Below are 21045 nucleotides of genomic sequence, written 5' to 3' on the forward strand. Positions count from 1 at the left end.
ACTTATGGGAAATGATTCCTTCCCTCATACGTCCCCCTGTTCCTAGCTCCAGATCTGTAAGCGCTGCTTGATTTGTCCAAAAACAATCACAAGAGGAAACCACAGTTTTAATGCCCCTCCAACCTGGACACTAATACTCAGGGTACTGCTGGGTGAGAGAAAGAGCTGCTACGAACAGTATGTGGATGTCGTGTGCATTTTTCTTAAAAAGGCAATCAATTCTGTACCTTTGAATACAAAATAATAAATAAAAACATGGTCAAATATCACCATTTACTCAGCATTCCCACCGTGGGCAGACGAACGTCAGATACTATGGATTCAAAATGTGTTGAGTGAATTATATTGCTTTAGATAAAAGACCAAAATAAGTCTAGTGCAAATCTCTTTTCTGGTTTGAGAAGTGGTGCTTGGTGTCATGAGTCATATCTGCTCGACCATGGTAAGAACATGCAGGTGAACCCGAGAGCCGCATTGCTCCCGTGCCGTGTCCCTTTACAAGTTTTTCACAATATTTCAGTGAGCGCACTCTCTCGCTCTCTCTTCCTCAGGAAAACAAAAATCGATGCAATGCAATAATTTGGAAGTAGGACCCTAATAAATACTTTCCATTACATGTAACCCATCACACAACAAATGCAATTAACCAGCACAAAGGAAATGTCGAAAATGTCTCACGTCTAAATGACTCCTGTTTTTAAATGGGAGGATGGGGGGGGGGGGGGGGGGCGGGGTCAGCTCACGTGTGTGCTAACGGGTGTCGTCTGTGCAGTTATGTCTGTCAAATACATCTCTCAACTTGGAAATGTTGGAAAACTTGCACCAGTCCAGTGTTTGACAAATCATTTGATAAAAAAAAAAAAAAAACGTTCTTGCACACACATAAAAAAAAAGACTCTATCCCCTATTTCAAAACAGCAGTCAATACATTTCAAACAAGCTTGTTTCATTACAACATTAATAATAATAATAATAATATAATAATCATAATATAATAATAATAATAATAAAATACAAACCAACTTGGAGCATAAGTTATTATTATTATCAAAAACAAACTGAAAACACGTAACTGCAGCATATATTTCAGGGTTGCTTAGTTGTGATGTTAACTACCTTTTACTACAACAGCTCCACTTCTGCCAAGTTCAAAACTATATAGGAGAAGTATTTTCTTTAAGGGAAATCAGGGAAATATCGAGCTAATGTAGGCAAAAACAAGAACCAGCCTAACAAAATATACACATTTATAAAGTTCAACTCAAGTGCATGTTTACAAAAAGCAACTACGTACAAGATATGGCTGCAAAAAGCCTGAAAAGCCAGATGAAAATATACTTCTTTATATATATTAGGGCGACGTGTCATTACGGATTTGAAATGTCTAATATTTGAGCAATTCTGTCTTCGTCCCAGGTGAAGAAAAAATAAAAAAAACATCGCATGAATTTACAGTAATCGTATTTCCTATTTTAAACACACAGGATGAAGCCTATACAGCAGATTCACCAAGAATTAGACCTTAGAAGGAAACCTAAAGTTGAATTGTCTTTACATTCTGCTTACAAGTGATGTGTTGTTATTATTAGAAAAATAGATCATCACTTCCTGAAATATTTGGGCCACATTGTGATGTTTAAATTCACGTTCGAGTTGAATTAATGTCGTGACAACCGGCTGTGAACATGAGAGACGAATCTGTTCTCGCAGCACCTCAGCTACATTGGACTCTGAATTGATGCGATTGAAAGTTATGAATTCTTATCATGACGATTATTCTTCTCTTTCCTTGGTGTTTTTTTTTTTTTTTGGCTTAATAAAACAACCTACAAATATGTGCAAACTTAACATCTTGGTCCATCTCAAGTATAAATGGCTAAATATAATCTAAATTCACAATGTCAGATTAGTATTTTAGGGACAGCCTTAAAATATTAGACAGTGCCAATATTTGAAGAAAACCGACAACGACAACAAAAAAAGGTCAGACAAACTATCCAGACAGAATCCGATGTGAAGGTGAACACTCGCTTGCTGAGTGTGTGTATAGAAGACACAACCAATGATTACTGAGGGTTATTGTGTTTCGTCAGAGGAACGATGCAACACTTACAATCTTGTTTCAACATGCAATAGTTTTACATCACAGCTACTGCGTCCGTTTTTTTTTTTTGTTTTTTTTTAATGTTTTGTTGCATGTCTTATAAAAAAGAAACTATTTTGGTCTACAGGAGGCAAATGAACACAACCACAACAAAACCACAAACAACCGATCAAGTGACCAAACACAGACGAGCACCCTGCCATGAGAAGAAGAACAAAAGAAAACCATAAAACAACCGCCTAACCCCCCCCCCACCCCAACAAACATATAGAAAATAAAGGTTAGTTTCTCCATAAAAATTAAATTATCTTTATTTACCCTTCTTTGGTTTGTCGAAAACAAACATTGTCTAGCACAGATTGAATTTATTTTCTCATTTGACTCCTAATGATAAGCATGGCCCCCGTTTCTCTACAAACTACCACCACCGGCCGTGTAGGATCATTACAGTGATGATTTTTTTTTTTCTTTAAGTCTGCACGTCCGTTATGACCGACTTCACGTGTTGGCTGAGTCAACATCGTGGAGCCTGGACTTCTCGACCTACACAGAGTGATAGCATAGTGCACGTTGTGTTTAGAACCAGTCCACTAAAGTAGAAACTGGACTAGAAGCTTATAAGGTTTGCGATCTCGTGGCAGAATTTGACTTGAGATAAGATTTTTTTTGAAAAGACAGTGATCGATTAGAGGGAAATATGAACTTAAATGTGATGGGCAATGTTTGCTACTACGTGATCGAATGTCCAACAGATGTGTGAAAGCGCTGGGAATCTTGAATTGTCTTGAAATATTAGGTTGGTTAAGTGTGGAAAATGAATTGCCAGACTAGGAGTAGGAATGTTCTGGACTTGAACAGGAATGCATTTTTTTTTTGTGTTTTTTTTTTAATATATATATACTGCTGCTGCTGCTGCTGCTGCACACGTTTGAAACGCTAAGTGTCTCTTGAAGCTGGACTGAGCCTAAAAGACGACGGCGAGAGGGAACGCAAAAGAAAATAACCAAAGAAACGATACCGAACCATTAAAATAGAGATTGTGCTCCATCGAAAACACAAAGCTCTCCCCTACAGAAGAAGAAGCTGTGTAGACAGGACTGCATGCTTCATTTGGACTGATAGATGCTGGTTTACCTGATGACGATGATGTTTTTACTGAAAACCTCACCAGGGTAGTGTAATAACTGCATGTTCGGAGAGAAAGCATCATAGTGAATATACTCTGGCTGTTGTTATAGCTTACTTTAGCTGTGTCGTACTTTAAAAAAATCTGCTTCGCTGTAAAGCTGAAAAAAAAACGAAAATCGGTTAAAATCTGAAAAGACGCTGTTTGTGTGTGTGGGACAGTTGGATGACAGGGACTAGCTATATCACATCGCCTACATTACTCACGCTTCATTTAAACATTACATATCATGAAACTAAGCCGTCGAAATGTGTATTTGTTAATCATAGCTCTTTTCTCCTATTTACTTGAACACTAGGCTATTTATTATGGAGGATTTAAAGATTCAAAATGAGGGCAATCACTTCCTTTTAGTCTGATGATTATTTCATTATAATAAATTGTTTGAGCAAGTTTTACAGATTTGTTTTACTTAATATATATATATATATATTTAAAATTTTCCTTTTTGTGCTTGGCTCTCGTACCCAATTTAACAATAGTGATATAAATAAAAAAAAGTGGTCCTTTTTTTTTTTCTTAATTTGGCACAGTAACTAGGCTGGAGAAGGTTAGAGAGAAAACTGTGGTAATTAGTCCACAGGGGATAGAATAATAAGCCGTCCCAAAATCTTTTTATCTCGCAGCCCTGAAACTTGAGTTATGTTTTTTTTTCTTCTTCAACCATATTTCCTTTCAGTTTTGTTTTCATGTCGTTACACGGGCCACTTATAAAAATACCTTTGAATTCCGTGTGTTCATGTGTAGCCAGAACTTTCTAATTTGTAATCTCGTTTTGCCTCCCAAGTATCGGTTATAAAAAATCTAGCTTAAAGTTTTAATGACCACTCTCTTCTTTCCCGTCGCTTGTTGCTTGCCCTTTACGATTTCAAGCTGCGCGTAAACTACAAGGCTGTCAGATAAGATAAAAACTTTAATGGTCGTTGAGGGGAAGTCGGGCAGCGGCTTGCATGTGGAGGGGCCTGTCATCAAGGTCAACGTGGCGTACTTTGACACCAGCCATCAGACTGCCGCCATGTTTATGGATTTAATTACAGCATTTACCACAACAAGATTCCCAAATATCCCCAGATAGGTGTGGATTTTGGTTCCTTGTGGCACGCGGTGAGTTAACTTGACCTTTTCCAGTTGATGTGTGGCTCCCTCTGCTGTTCACAAAGTGCCACTGCCCTGCCCTCCCCCCCAAACATACAGTACAGTACGGTACAGTTCAGTATATGGCTTGTTTGCAAGTGACGAAACACTCGAAATGAAAATAAAAAGCCTAATATCAATGAGAGGGAGTAACGCGAAAGAAGAAAATGGTCAATAGTTCATATATTAATCATCAATTACTATATAATCCCCGTAAATGTATACTTTTAAAATCCATTTTTGGTTCAGTTAAACAAGACAACGTGATTGCATTTGATATCTTTGAATCCTCCAGACTGTATAAATGTACGATTAAAAAATAAAGCTTGCAGATGTAGCCTTTTACTGTATATGTATAGACGATTTCAGGTATTTTAAAGGGTTCTCTTAGGATGCACTCACAACCAGCAGGTTTTAGCAGTAATAGTATAAATAGTATATTTTCCATAGACCATTGTGTATATACTGTATCTGTGCAATGAAGGAGAGAAAAACTATGAATATTTCTGTATAGTTGCTGTATGTACTGATAGGCACTTGATAGGCATATTCCCTATATCCCACAAGGTTACTGTATACTCTCAATGCAGTTATGTCTTTATCAAACTCTCTGAAAATGTATTCGTTATCTGTGTGGTGATGGTGATATTTAAATATATATAGTATATCTGTAAGACGTTATCTATTTCATTCGTATGTGTACTGTTGAAGGACAAAGAATGCAGTTAAGTATTTATCTGAGCGGTTTCATGTGTTTTCTGTTTTCTACTCCTAGACTTTATTCATGCTTCAAAAATAAAACAAAAGAAAAGAAAAATCTGACTTTGAATGTGTGGAGACGGACTGAAAGACAAACAGGAAGACAGACACATGCTTATCAGAATAAAATGAACCTGTTCCTTACTCAACATGACCCTCACCATTAGTATTTCCCATTTCCTTGTTTTTATCTCAATGCAAAGTATATATGCATATGTATATTTATATATATATTGTACAATGTGAAATATGACTCGATAACTGACTAACCTTTATCCAGTCGCGTGAAGCTATGTATGTATAAACAACACCACTATGATCACCAGAAAAAAGCAGGAGGAAGTCTGAAAGAAAACAGAAGTATTACGATGAATTAAACATACTGCAAGAAGGACAACAATGTACTGTAGACCCTATGTCTCTACACTAAGATAAACAAAACATGAACAGTAATATATTTGAAACACAGTACAAACAGCTGCGGGCTCAAGGCTATTTTCTACGTTTCAATATGTTTTGTTCTGGAAAATATGCGCACACTCTGCAAACATAAAGTCTAGGCTTATTTTTTTCTCTTCAAAAAACTAACAACTAGAAGAAGCACGATTGAGATAAGGACTTATTATTCTGGATAATGTTGCAACTCCTCGACAACCCTGAGCCGACTTGATTGCAACACTGAGAAAAGAGAATTAAGCACCACCACGAGTAGCTGAAGCAGAAGAAGGAATATATAACTATGGACAGTGAAGAGCATGTGATGCGAAATGCAACAGGGGGAAGGAAAGAAGCCGGGGGTATGCTATAGAAACGTTATGACACACTGGAGAGATGAAGGTCCTCCCCCTTCCGAGCCTGGTCTGCTATCAAACACCTTATGATACAAGAAGTCTACTGACGATGGGACAAATCCATAGCCCTCATCCGCATAACGTTGAGAATTGGCTACTTTTGTTATTCTAAAAAGAAGAAAAAAACTCAACAAAAAAAGAAGAGAGTGAAATGATTGATAGTGTAATCGTGAAATCAAATATTTCAAAAACCAACATCGAGCTACTTAACCTACTCTTTAGACCAATGATACCACAAAGCTGGTTGTACTCATCTAGCTACAGTCAATAGTGCATTTGATATATGTGTTTACACAAAATATGTAAAATTTTCGGTGCCATGAAGGAATGCTAGATTACTGAATACACACGTTACACTGAAACAATTGAACTAAACCTCTCTGCCTTTGCTTTCGAAGAAGTGATGGTGTTAGATTGGCAGTGTTTAACTTGGTACTGAACGGACGACAGACACCAACATCATGAGCTGTGTGCCAAACATGTGGCAATACTGTTGGAAAGAGATGTCGGCAGTTGCTTACATATTCTATTTAGTGCATTGTCTGTTAAGGCATGAGATTACCCTCCACGTGCTGTGTAGAGACAAATATAGCACTCGCATGCAGCAATATTGCCCTCCTGGCAACGACAGCTACAAACAGAAACCATACACTTTAGGCTTATATGCACACCGTAAGAGACAGGCCCAATCAAATGTTAAATAATGTGCTACTTTACTGAGGACCATGACCTCATGCTTTTCCACTGTGTTTCTCATTCAATGTCAATTTTTTTATTCATTCTAGGGAAAAAAGCCCAAAACAGAATCTCTCCACATGTTCATCACCTAACCTCACGTCACACACGACTACACAGGGATCAGAAAATCTAGTAGCAGTTCTATGAAATTTTTGCATCAAAATGCTTGACATAGCTTCTCCAAACATTAAAGTCAACAGCACTTGACCTCGGCTTTAGTCAGATCTCAGAACAAATGTGGCAGGTGCCTGCATGAAGCCCAAAAGGTTTGGAGAGCTGCGTCTCGTAGTACCTGTGCTGCATATTGCAAAGGAAGCCCTACAGTTCAGATATTCCACTTATAAACAGTTGATTAGGCTAAATACCACTCACAGACACTCACAGACACACAAACACTAAGGAAGGGACACAACTGTGTACAAGTGACAGACAGATATCAAAGAAGCTGCATTCCATCACCTTCACACACCTTTAAACCCACAGAAAGTTGTTCTAGGACACACATATCATTTATGTTACACACACACACACATTATAAATGTGTAATCCTTAATAATATAATAATAATAGTCACTATGATTACCTCCGCCAACGGAGTTGGACGGGAGCTGTGTTTATTATTACTTGTTGTTTTACTGTTAATGTTGTTTGGCTTGGATGTTCCCACAGGAAAATTCTGTTGTGTGTCTAAAGAAATGCAACTGAATAGTCGGGAATTGACTCCGTAAAAAGAATGAATTCAAAGGTTAAACGCAGATGCAGCACACATAATGGTACAGATTTAAATTAAAATAAATGCTTGCATTAACACGGCACGAGTATACTTAAACTGTAGGTAAGTGCAAGCAAATAACAAAAGCCAAGAACCGCTGAATTACTTAATGAATAAATTGAAACAAAGCTATTCTACTACATGTGAACTCTACAACCAAATGTTAGATTAAAAAAAATCCTCTTTTCTAAAACTATAATATCTCTGTTAACAGTAGTGCACTTATTGGTTTAAGCAGTGCAACATATATGCAAGAAAATAATGCAGTCCACTTATCAGGATTTAAAAAAATGTTTTTTTTTCCTTTGAAATTGAATAAAAGAAAAATCATAGAAGTTCATATAAGGAAAATGATTAAATATTAAGCACAGGCATTTTAAGAAAATGTGCAAACTAGCACTTTGTTTTTTTGAATCGACAGCAGGTCTTCATAAGACCGCTGTATGCAGTTATTCTTTTGAGCGACACAACTACGAAAGTGTTTGCTCACATAAATGAACAAATCCTTCAGATTGCAGTTGCAGGCGGTTGCATGTGTGTGTGTGTGTCCTAATTTGGATACAGAGCAATACAAAACAATTCCAAATGTCAGAAATGAGCCTTAAGTGATGTGATACATGGATGACAACTTGTGCACACTAGCTTCCAAATCTCTTCTGTACATGCTGTGTCTGTGTGTTTAGAAAAATCAGGAATGTATACTATTGTCTAGAAAATCCATCTGCGACTTGCGGTATATCATGAGACGGTGTCAGATCGATCAGTGGAGCTACTCGTTTTGCTTTGATACTGTATTTCCTTTCAAAGCGTTGCATGCCATTCGAGCCTTCAGGGGGAGCCAGCGCATAATGAGTAATGCACTTGGCTCCCACCTGCTGAAATGGCCTTGCAATGGTAAAGAACAGTATACACAGGGGCTTTTATTCCCAATTCAAATTTGAGTCAAATGAAATCCCTCCTTTTAAACACTGTTCCAATCAACAATTTGCCTGAACCCGCCCTCCCCCCAGAAATATAATTGAATTATCAAATCAAAGCCATGTAGTCTTCTGAAAGACCATAGTTTAAGTGACAAATCCTTTTTGTTTTTTGTTAAATCTACATCCCATAACAGTCAGGTGCAAGTTGAGGAGCAGCAATTATGAAGGAGAGAGTTTAGTCGCATATTCCAGCCTGCCATTACTGTGATTGTATAAGGCTTTAAAAAACCACCAGCAAAAGAATCTTTCTTTTTTTCTCATGTTCTGAAATGGAAGAGGTCTACTAGCCTTAACAGTCTTTTAAGATATTAGTGGCAGTGTATGCAAATGAGTTAAACTCCAAACTTCAGAAAAAAAGAAACATGTTTTTGCTCAAATACTGTCTCGTCAACACACCTTAATTTAGTAAACCATCAAAATGCATGGACAGCAATTACAAAACATATGAGAAATATTTGTCTCTGTCGCCGTTGACAGTGAGTTTACATTTCAGTAAAATGATTGAAATTGGTACCTTGACAACAGCTGCATTATAATCCCTTAATACCATAGGAATAAATAAAACCCAGTGTCAAATTAACTACTCTCCTTTTTTTATTTTACATAAGAAGGCAATATTGTGACCATCAGTATTCTTAGAGGGAATATTTAGCCCAACCCCAGACAATTTCTTTTTGTTATTGTTGTTGTAAATTATACCACAGTAAGCTTGGACATCTTTAGTTTCCAAACTGGTCAGTATGGGTTCACATCTGCCATGATATATGTCTCATGGCAATGTACACACACGTACACACACACACACACACACACACACACACACACACACAAACAAACACACACACACACACTTGGACAAACACATGCAAATACACAAACGCTCAAACATAAATGCACATGTATATTCACTCAGACAGCTCTACACTAAAGGTGTGTTTGTGTGTATGTGTTTCTTTCGTAGGCCTTTCGGTAGTGTTCAACACATAAATCAGTATTTTAGGAAAGCATACATTTAGAGGCCTGTAGTTAGGATCCATCCAGTAGATCAATATCAAACTACTAAGCCTTAAGGCCACCATCTTTTTTTTCTTTTAGAATAACAAAAAAAAATCTTTTTTGGGAAACTTAATGTGCCAGTGTCTATACTCATTACTCTTCATACCTCAAAATAAGAAAAGGAAAATCTAGTGCCATTTTATTTGTCATTCTTTTTGAAAGAAGTTTATCTATTTGTACTTATCCATCGGAGACATGCATTCGCATGTGGTCATTGAAGTGCTCAATTTGGTCGAACTTGGCAGGGCAGACGGAGCACACGTAGGTGGTCCCTTCTTGGCAGCTCGCTTCTGCAGCAACACCCACTCCTGTTCCAACCCCAGCCCCTACTCCAGCACCTCCACTCACTGGCATGGCGAGGGCCACCACTCCAGCTCCGGGCTCAGGGACAGCCATAGGCATGGGGATGGAGACAGGGCCCGGGGTGGATACGCTCCCCGAATGCCCCGTGATGGAGCTGCCTGTGCTGTGCAGGGCCATGTGCCTCTCCAGCAGGGTCTTGTGTGAAAACTTCTTCTTGCAGATGTAGCACTCGTAGGACTTCTCTCCCCGGTGCAGCCGCATGTGGACATTGAGAGAACTCTTCTGGGTGAAGCGCTTGTTGCAGATGCTGCACTGGTAGGCCCGCACCCCTGTGTGTGTCACCATGTGTTTGATTAAGTAATCCTTCAGGGAGAATGAGCGCCAGCAGATGCTGCACTGATGAGGTTTCTCACCTGGATTTACATGCAAAATAAAAAAAACATTAAGAAGAAAAAAGAGGAGACAAAATTTCAGGATTAGTATTACAAATATAAAGGAAAACATATGTGCCTCCTACACAACCTGTAAATATTCATTTGCTATTTAAGGAAAATCAGTTCTGACCATCTAAATAAAGACGGATATGTTGTACATGTAAAGTCATCAGGATTCTACAAGCGCTATCACTGAATGATCGAGTGATGCCAGAAAAATGTGTCACTTTCATCGTCATTCATGGGAAGATAAAAATTCATTGTGATCATCCCACTTTATTTCCTTTCTTTCTTCTGAGGTTGATTTAGCTGCGTCTGTTTATCATGACAACATCCACTTTGATTAAGTCCTTCACTGAAATATTAAAATCTGTGCGCTGTGGCCATTTCGGATATGAAAAACAGAAGCTGATATTTTATGAAAATTCTAAACTGCTGAAATAACTTTACACACACAGAAAGGTGGGAAGGGAGAAGAGAAACATCTCACACACACACACAATAGCGTTAATTCCCATATGATCAGGAATCAAATAATTCATGCATCTGTTTGGTATGTTTGGGAGTGTGTTAAGATGTAATCTCATTTTACATAATTGTCTCGACTGACATTATGGGCTGTAAAATATTAACATATCAATAATTATGTAAAACTAACAAGTGGAGGAAGAGACTGATAACACTGCAAAATGAGCAAGTTGTATCGTGCAAGTTAATGAAGTCCTGTGTATCTACTGTTTGCTGCTGCACTGAGGGAATTAATGTGCAGCTACCTGCCTTGATTTAATGAAACCAATAATTCACACTCTCACTTCGGCTTTGTGTTTTGTGCCTTTTGTTATTTTTTTTCCTTGACCTGGTCTTTGGGAATTTCAGAGGGTCAGTTGGAGATCTGCGGTTCCGGACGAGCACATATGATTACAGATAAACTCTGATTCGGGGAAACATACGTGCAATACAACACGACAAGACACGACTGATTAAGTCAAAAATACGGTAACATGTCACTGACTGATTACATTCAGTGACATGTTAGCTCTGCTGCACGTGTATCCTGCAGTTGTGCTGCTGTGTCCTTTTCCTATCAGATTTTTTTTGGGGGGTGTGTATTGTAATGAATAGGGCTGCAACTCATGATTATTTCTACATTATGGATTATTTTCTTAATTAATTGATTTATTTGTGTTTTGTCTGAAACATCAGAAAATGTTTGTGATAATTTTACACAGCCGGAGGTTGATGTATTCAAATATCTTGTTGCAGCAGCTCTACATCGCACAAATCCATATTTTTTAAGGAATATTTATTCAGTTGCAATTTGTGGTGAATTTGTAAGTTTCACCCTGTGAATATAACATGTGCCAAAGTATCTGAATTGAAAACAATTTATTTTATAGATATATTAGATGTGTAGTAATCAGAATTCAGTATAATTTTAAATCAAACTGATATCCCCTTCAAATAATACTTTTGAGCTTGATCAATAAGTGACACTTAATGTCATTGCCGTCGATTCCACACGAGTGTGTGAGCAAATCAGAAAACTTGGTTTTAAAATAGCCTTCATATAAGAGGTGGCTCTGGCCAAGCAATGGATTCTTATGAATAATAATGGCCATTTGAGTAGGAACTTTTTATGAAATCATCTAATTATATGATATCCAATTCTTTCTTTCTGTGATGATAATTTCTTTGGTTTGTGATTAATAAGGCTGTCAGTGGTGCATGGAAGCCGTGCAGCACCAGCAGTCGACTGGCAGTGTGAGTCATATGACAGAGATACCAGTCGGCTGTGACCTGAAGAATACAGATGTTTAAGCTGTTATTTTAAACCTCTCCAGTGTAAAATTATAGCTAACATACACTAAAGCAATTTCCACAATATGTCTTATTTACTAATTTCATTCAATAATACTTATTTGTACGAGACGGAAAGTGTCAATTGAAGTTGATTGTAACTTTGGAAATCTACTGCAAATTACATTTAATTTAATTTATGTTTTTCAGTATTTAAAACTTAATGTTTTTGGCTTTCAGAAATGCTCTTGTTATTCTGTTATTAAACTGTCTATGCAGACAGAGACAGACTTGGAGCATAAGACTGCAACTTGCACATCGATGTGTGGAATGAATTCTCGTCACTTTCTCAGTGTGAACAAATTACAATCTCATACCTTGTGTATTTATAGTAGGCAGTATGCTGTCCCTGCAATAATGGCATTAACGGGAATGAGTAATCTGTTTGTGTTATGATGAGGAAACATTTCCTCTTTAACTTAACGCCTTTTTAGAGCTTTCATTGCACCTCCAAGCCTGAAATATGTATCAAGTGCGGCTGTTATTGAAAGCACAGCTACTATCTACATTAACAATATAGAACACAATCCTTTAACTGAGTTTGCTAACTGTAAAAAGTCATTCTGACATGTGGACTTACCAGTATGGACAAACATGTGTTTGACGTAGTTCTGTTTTGCAGTAAAGGTTTTACTGCAGAGAGTGCATTCATAGGGCTTCTTTTCCCCCTGACCCATTATTGCAGCCTGTTGCTGTTGAAGTGCCTGTTGCTGTATCGACATGGGGCTCGGGAATGATGGCATTGCAGGAGGTGGCACTGCCACAAACTGTGTCTGCTGCTGGCCGGGAAGGAAAAACAAAGGCTTGTTGTCTCTAGCCGGCTGTGTAGGAAAGAGTGTGGGCAGGAAGGTGTTTCCAGCAGTGCCCATCACTTGGGAATTGCTGGTCACGGTCATCCTCAGATTGCTGGTGTGTGATTCTGCCTGGCGCATGTAGGGCGGGGCATTCTGCAGGGCCTGGGACATGACGGAGTTTGGCAGGGGCTGCATCATGCTACTGTCACTAGTGCTGTGGGATGTGTCCCCGTCCTCCGACTCGTGCACTTGCTCTGGGGACGAGTCATTGACCTCTATCTGTACTGGAATTCCTTCACCTTGGTGCCCGTCCCCGCTCCCATCTCGGCCAAAGCCCGTCAGGTACGGCTGCTGCTCCATAGCATCTGGCTCAGTGCTGATGGAGGAGCTCACCCCTGAGTCAAAACTCTCAACCTTGGATTCGCTCTCTACACCCTCAGTGTGGTCAGTGTCGTCTTGGCAGTCCCCGTAGCAGCTGTACTCATCTTCGGCCTCCTGCTTTATGTGCATCCCTCCTGGTGTAACCCCGACCGGTAAGCGTGACGGTCGGGTTTGTTTGCGGCAGTGAGTGGACTCTCCTGTGATGAAGCGATCGCCCTGCTGAGACCTCTCCTGGAGTCGGTTTATCCAGGGCGGATCTTGAGACTGGTGGTCCTTCTGATTGCTGAGAGTTGAATCGTAGTTTGTCGACAGAGGGTTATTATAAGGGGGGCGCTCGCGGGTGCCGTTCTGCAGAGGGAGGCTAGGGTAGGTGTACAGTGATGTGTATGCACGATCCATGCTTTGCTGGGATGTTGCTTGCATATAACCTGACTCTGCGTCGCTGCTGGGCCCAGAGGTGCCTGACTCCGGCGTGCCGCGGGGTGTTTCCTGACCAGAGTCTCCTGGCATAACAGCAAACCCCCCCGGCCCAGCCAGGCCCACATTCTGGGACACGATGCGGGTGCACTCATCGATGACGGTCTTGATCTGTAGGATGCTGGCAGCAGTGAGGATCTGCAGGGCCTCTGACTGAGACACCCGCAGGATCCCACTGTACATAAAGTCAATCAGCTTTTGGATGGATTGCACCGAGACCACAGAAGGGATCTCAATGTCGCTGTAGCCCAAGAGCAGCTTGTCCTGAAAGAAGGGGCTTCCAGCGGCCAGCACGCACCGGTGAGCTCGCAGCATACTTCCATGGATCCGAACAGTCACGTCACAGAAGTGCCCGCGGTTGCGCTGCTCATTGAGGGTCTCAAGTACAGAATTGCTGAAGTTGTGGAGATTGATGTTATGAATGCGCTCGGTCATCCCCTTGCAACTGATGTCACCTACAAGCAGGGAGCAACATACCCGACTTAAAAACTCTTTCTGACACGCTGATACACGACATCATTCAACCGGCTTAAACACAGCAGTACGCCCAAAGTCTTTTTCTTCACGTATAACAATATATTTCAATTAGCACAATGTTATTTATATAAAATTAGAAAAAAATTTAATATAATAGTTGAATATAAACAATGCAATGAAACAATAATGAGACAATGAATCACATTAGAGAATCTCTGTTGCATGCAACCCAAAAACTGTTTTTACAGGCTATATAGCAGAAAAACACAATTACTATAATTAATTTAAATATAGGCCTATGATAAGTAGCATTGGTGCTTATAATGAACAGAACATAGAGTGTTCACTTGGGGATTCCTCAAATGATAATACAGATATGGTAATTCTCCGTCTCATGATACTCGGATGAAAATCAAACAATTTCAACATCTGAGCGAAATAATGTTTATCTTTAATCGTGGTTTAAAAATTCCACATCGTCACGGCGAGAGACAATTAAGATGGTTCCCGTTTAATTACTACAAGTTTCTCCCACAGTGTGTATTTCTGAAATTCCTCCTGCCGCCATTAGGTGGTGCACTGGGCTCAGAGGACAGCAGGCCTCTTTTGTTAGCCATGTGTTCACAGTGATGGTGCTTCCTAACTATCCTAGGAATACACTAGATGTGACCCGGCTGATCAGTGTGTAAGATAACTTAAGATGATTTTCTCCCCCGTTAGTTGTCGAAACTCACCTAAACATAATTCTAAATTAGATAGGTATTTAATATGGGAATTATGCAAATTGTAGGTTTTAATAATTGCTGTAAAATTAATTTCCTTTGCATTAAAACATGCTTGAGAATAATCTAGACTTCAACCTTATCTGAGTGATCATTGATCTCAGCACTTTTATTCAAACCGATGAAGCTGTCCTCGTTTTTATCTCGGAAAACGTGCAAAAATATAAATATAAGTAGATCGTTAATTTACAATATGTCTGTGAGTGAATTATAAGTATTTATGAAATTAAATTGGGGATGAAATGCCAGAGTCAACATGTAACTTAAGTACTGTATATAAGTGGCGGGAAAAACTTGATCAGGTAGAAATATACTACATAATTTGTCGCGCAGTAATACTGTAAATCGAAACAAATTTAACAGTGGTACTAAAAATAAAAAACATATTTGACAGTAGCAGATTCTAGTTTAGCTCAATTGTCCCACCGGTGAGGATTAATAGTGTTCCAACAAACTATTGCGTCTTATTTCAAGCCAAGTTATTTCCGACTGAAACGGGGAAAAGATTTCCAAAAAATTGTGAAACAGTGCAGTACTCACAGTCAGATGACGTTTTGTTACGAAGATGCTTGTGTGGCTGGTGATGAAGTGCGGGTCAAGCTTCAGTTTGCTGGTGGAGATGGCTGATCAGAGGCCGGGTGCTAGGCAAGGCTGTCAGTCCTCTCTGTCCAAATCCTGTGTTGCTCTGCCACAGTGTTTGGAGGGGGAGAGAAAAGACAAAGACAAATCTTAATGCCACATACTGCCTCGTCGATATTGCCACTCCCTTAATGAACCAGGAACCACAGTAACATGAATATCTGCCAGCGACGCGCTGCAACAGATGTGTGAAGAGTTTTCAAAAGCGAGGCGAATGGACGCTCCTGTGTGCACATGACCACCAATTACAAATCAAGGTTGAAAATAACAGTGGTGTTGGGAGACACTTCTTCTCTTTGCAGTTATCTGAGCGGCTGGGCAACGAAAACCACACCCTTCCAGGGAAAGGAGAAAAAAAAAACCAATTCCTCATAAATTCACACAGATGAAATGTTTTAGCAAATATCTCAGACAGAGCTCGGCGCGAAGTGTGACATTAAAACAAGACAATGTCCAGCACTGACATGAGAAGTCGGGGAAAATGGGGGAAAAAAAAGAAATATTAAACACACAAGGCATTCATTTAAAAACACAAGAAAGGCATTCAACAACATTAAGCATGTGATGAGCTGATGACAAAAAAAGCCTTACACAATGGCTCTTATACTGTACACACTGATTAGAATGCAAAAGTTTGACCTCAAAACTAGAGACGAAATTGTGTAAAACTGACCGCATAAAAGTCACACACTCACACTGGTATCATTTAAGGTCAGGCCGGGTGGAAAAAAATGAATGGAACCAATGCAAAATGTCTCACATATTAGTTCTACACTGGTCCCAGTGGCTTCAATATAAGCCTCACAAGCAATCGCAGATTACTCTGCATGTTGGCATGTGGATATTTATCATTAACAGGATCATAAATGGGAGTCTTAAATATGTTTTTTGGAACATGGAGCAAAAAACGTTCTGGTTACAACACGATTATCAAGCGCTCTGTGGAAACGCCACTGACTGCACAATGTGAAGGAACAGAATGGTGCTAGGATTTGACCAGACCTGCATGTTAGTGTTGACGCATTGTATTATTTCACAAATCCAAAGTACTTCCAAAGAACACACCTCTAGTTAGTGCACAAAATGTCACACATGGAACATATGAGATTTCTTTAAAAAGTGACCTGTGCATTTAATCCACAGACTATGGAGGATGGGTCCTATGTGCCAAGGTTAAGGATACAAAAAAAAAATCAGGCCACAAATAAGCCAATAGGAAATATTCAGAGAGGATTATGTTTTTTTTATTTTTTTTTATCTGTTGCGTCGTAAACAAGGGCAGAATAACTTAAAGGAATCCAGAGCTGAGGGGTTAAAGTGTAAGAGTAATAAAGTGAAATGGCTGCGCTCACAGACGGCATTGTGTCTGTCGGCAGGCCTCAATTTAAGAAGCGCTGTTGACACAGAGACGTGTGCTTGTTTTCTTGGAGTGCTCTTGTCAACCAAGAAATTTTATGATTAGATATAGGCAAGTGATAGCATGTTAGGCAGCAGAGTGTGATCACTCTATACCGGGACAGATCGTTCTTTGGCACTCAAACGCACACAAAACACACACCACACCAAACACACACCACACAACACACACACACACGTATTTGTTCGTCCATCTTGTTCAGGACGGATAATCTATTTCATGTTGAAAACCTTAACCGCTAAATTGAAAATTAAACGTAATCCCTTCGATCTAAAACTTAGCAGGAACCTGTAATCACTAAGAACAAACCTTTCAAACTTTTACTAAAGATCTCATTATAAACCTAACCTCCAAAATGGAGCCTCATGCTAATGTCTAACTTTAAAACCAACAAATAAATCGTCTGCAAGTGCAACCGTCAACTGCCAGAATTGACTTAGTCAAAGTGAAAACCATCAACAGATATCTCCATTTTAATGTCTTCTCTGTATTGTAGCGCACACACACACCCATATGCCAAAATGCCTGAATGCATGGCAGTTACAAATATTTGGCCTGTTCTCTTTGCTCACAGTGGTTAGTCAGATATGGAACTGTATTCTGGACGCCACAGGCCTTCTTTTGGAGGTCACAGTTAGACAATGCAAACATATATGTTCCCTCCCCGGCTCCCCCGAGCCCATCCAGACATGTAAATCCACCTGCCTACGGGGTAAAGTGAGGTGAATGCTGGCAACAAAGGAGCAGGCCAAGGGAAGCAGGCTTCAGTTGCCCAGACTGCCACTCACAACAGTGATTCCATTTTAGCCGTGACACAGTGGGTGAGCAGCAGCCAGCGCCTACCTGCAGTGAATTCTAATCAGCCCAGGGGTCTGTCTCCCTCCCTCCCTCCTGTACCCTGTCTTGGACTAAAGGGGCTGATGATCCTTCAAAATTAATTAGATCCTTGTAGGAGGCGGCCATTTTCTTTCACTTAACGCTCCACCCAAAAAATAAAAACATTTTTGGGAATTACACAAAATTCAGGTGTGTATTTCCCCCCCCCCATCCCCTCATTGATCTGCCTCTGTGCGCGTCTCTACCTGTTTCCTGTTTCATCACGCCGTAACTCTCTCGCCATCTTTCCCTCCATCTGTCTGTCTCTCCGTCTGTGCCCCCCCCCCCCCCCTTGCCCGCCCCGTCTCCCTCCCTCCCTCTGAACCCTCCCCAACACCCACCGCCCCTCTCTCCGGCTGCCTCCATGCTCCCAGCTCTGTGTCTGCCTCTGTGGAGTTTGCTGTCAATAAATCCCCAGAGGTCAGTTTGTCTGCTGGAAATCAGACACAATGCTTCAGACTGCCAATGCAATGCATGCTCTGCCGCTGCCGCCACAACAAAGACTGGGGAGGGGTGGAGGGGGGGGTGTGGAAGTGGAGAGGGGGCACGAGGCAGAGGAGAAAGGGAGGAAAAAAATTAAGACAGAGAGATGAAGGTTGCAACTTGGCCAGCCCAGACTCCAGGTTAATCAGCCGTCTGCATGAGGTGACTGGCTGATGAAATACGCAGCATCGCATTGGACATTAGTTAATCAAGGGTGGGGTAGGGGGGGTGATATGGTGAGGATGGGGGATGGGGTGGAGAACAGACATAAGAGGCGTGTGCCCATGAAAGGAGCAGTGTAAGCCATGTGAATAATATACATCTTGAATATGCAAATAGCGCGTACACACACTATGCAGACATATATTCAAGGCCCTGGGTACATTTAAATGTGGAGATAAAAGGGCCGAGGGGCATTGTGAAACGTCCATGCATGTGCATTCAGCGTCTTGATGGGTCCGCTGCACATTTGCACTTATCAGGAGTGTTTTTGTGTTGCACCTAATTAATAGTAATTTATGTTTGAATTTGTTTGAGACCACTACTGCTTAACAACCACTGTCCAACGTTGTAATTATTAATTTCAATCATCCATTTAGCGCAAGTGCATTAGCATATAAACTGCCAGAAATCATGCTTTTAATGCTATGGTTGGGAGAGGTGATCAATGCAATTTAGAGGACAATGTAAATGTGTGTCTGGGAAATATTAGGGAGTAATCAGGAGACGAGGTGCAGATCTGAGGAGTGACAACTCAAGGTGTGTTCCACAACGACACCACACGTTCATTTCACTCCTCTGAAAAAGAGAAAAAAAACAACAATTAACAGCTACAACTCAGTGCAATCAATCATACTGCTCCGTAAAATATGAGTAAATGAATTAAGCGTCAGCTGATGCTGTGAAGTCTGTGTTCCCTCCGCACAATTAAAAAGGATTCTTTTAGGTGACGGAATATTCATCTCCAGCCAACGATGTAATTCAGAGTGATGTGGCTCATGTTACATTCAAATATCCGTCTATGGTGTTGTGAATCAATCAACCTGTGAGGTAAATAAATGCACCTAAATCTCACAAACACACACACACACTTACACACACACCACAGGAGAAGCAGCAGCAAATGCCTCACACTCTCGAGACTGAATTGATTTGCCTTTCTTACAGTCACTGAAAATCATCAACAGGCACGCGTAGGCTGATGACAAGTTGAGCCAAGTTTTTCACACTTTTCTTTTTCCTTTTCCTTTGACTTGGTTTTCTCCCTTGACTGAAACTGTATATGGTGCAACATCACATCACCAGCAAAATATTTCTGAGATGAGCCGAAAATGTCCAGTGTTGCTGGAGACACACCACATTACTTTTGAGCCGAGCGTTACATGAAACAACCACCACGTGAAACGTCTTCCTGAACTTTGAAGCGGCTCTTCACGTGAAAGCCACAGACGTGGGACGACTCTTACTTCACAACCACAGCTTTGTTTTTCGAGCTCAGCGCAGGGGACACCTTCAAAAAAACCGTAGCAAACACTATAAAAAAGCATTTTATGAATTCACAACAACACTATTAAGCAGCAGATTAATGTGTTCCAGAGAAAGCTTTTAAAACGTGACTGGATGTGCAGCTTTCTGATAAAATCCTTAGGCAAACAAGCAGCAATAAACACCAGCATGCCATTACACAAGCACAGGACAGTAAAAGTATTTTTGACAAGGAAGCCTGTCAGACCTATTTCATTGTCAGATGTGGGGATAATCTAATTCTAATATAGAGATTTAGGGGCATGTTCAAACAAATCTGTACCAGCAGTAAACACTGCATATTGTGTTTTATAACGATTTCTAAAAGCGCATAGAGAGAAAAAAATAAACAGACTCTTAAATCTATAAAGACAGTATCTCACTACGATGATGGAAAGAACGCTTTCGAGAACATCTTAGCCCTGGCAAATGGCTGTGCTTTTGTTAATGAGCATTTGACCAAAAAGAACCATCTGACTACTCATATGACAGTCTCCAAAACACCTCTAACCCCCGAAGCAGATAATGCTAAATTCAAGAGTTATCATTTAGGCACAAGTGTCCACAGCAAATGCCTCTCCACAGCTACTACACATGTCGAGGACATTTTACCTCTCCAAAAAAAAGGACCTCGCAAACCATTAAGAGATCTTCATGGACCTACACAGATGCTCATAGGATTTCTCTGTCTGTCATGAGTGCAATATGCTAGAAGAGCGCTTAATTAATTCTGTTTGGCGAGGAATCCCCAACTCCCTGTGAGTTCATCTCCATGCCTGGATGATATATAAGTAAACGCGATCTCAACAAGTGAAGTGTGTAGTATAGAGAGGCTGCAGCACCTTTATGTCTCAGAAAGAAAACCAACTGTCTCCTGACTTTCTGTTCTTGAGAGATAAAGCAGAACAAAGATGCTTTGTTCTGAGTTTTGAGTCGATAGTGTGGGACCTCCGCTAACGAGCGAGCGGTTCTAACAGAACAGCAAAGCGCCACGATATGTTAGGTTACACTAAGTGTATAT

The 21045-nt window shown here is 40.2% G+C and overlaps 1 protein-coding gene across 2 annotated transcripts in view; it reads right to left on the minus strand.

Moving 5' to 3' along the window:
- Positions 1–852: 852 nt before the first annotated feature.
- Positions 853–21045, minus strand: part of zbtb20 (zinc finger and BTB domain containing 20) — a 30752-nt gene continuing 10559 nt past the window's right edge. For both annotated transcript variants that reach the window (XM_061085767.1, XM_061085769.1), the window contains exons 2-4: positions 15626–15770; positions 12755–14281; positions 853–10296 (exon numbers count right to left, since the gene is read on the minus strand). In XM_061085767.1, the coding sequence (XP_060941750.1) occupies positions 9761–10296; positions 12755–14261 (2043 nt within the window). In that variant the 5' untranslated portion in view covers positions 14262–14281; positions 15626–15770 and the 3' untranslated portion in view covers positions 853–9760. The remainder of the gene's footprint in view (positions 10297–12754; positions 14282–15625; positions 15771–21045) is intronic.

This window comes from Limanda limanda, chromosome 14 (assembly GCF_963576545.1).
Source record: "Limanda limanda chromosome 14, fLimLim1.1, whole genome shotgun sequence".
In the NCBI taxonomy this organism is placed as follows: Eukaryota; Metazoa; Chordata; class Actinopteri; order Pleuronectiformes; family Pleuronectidae; genus Limanda; species Limanda limanda.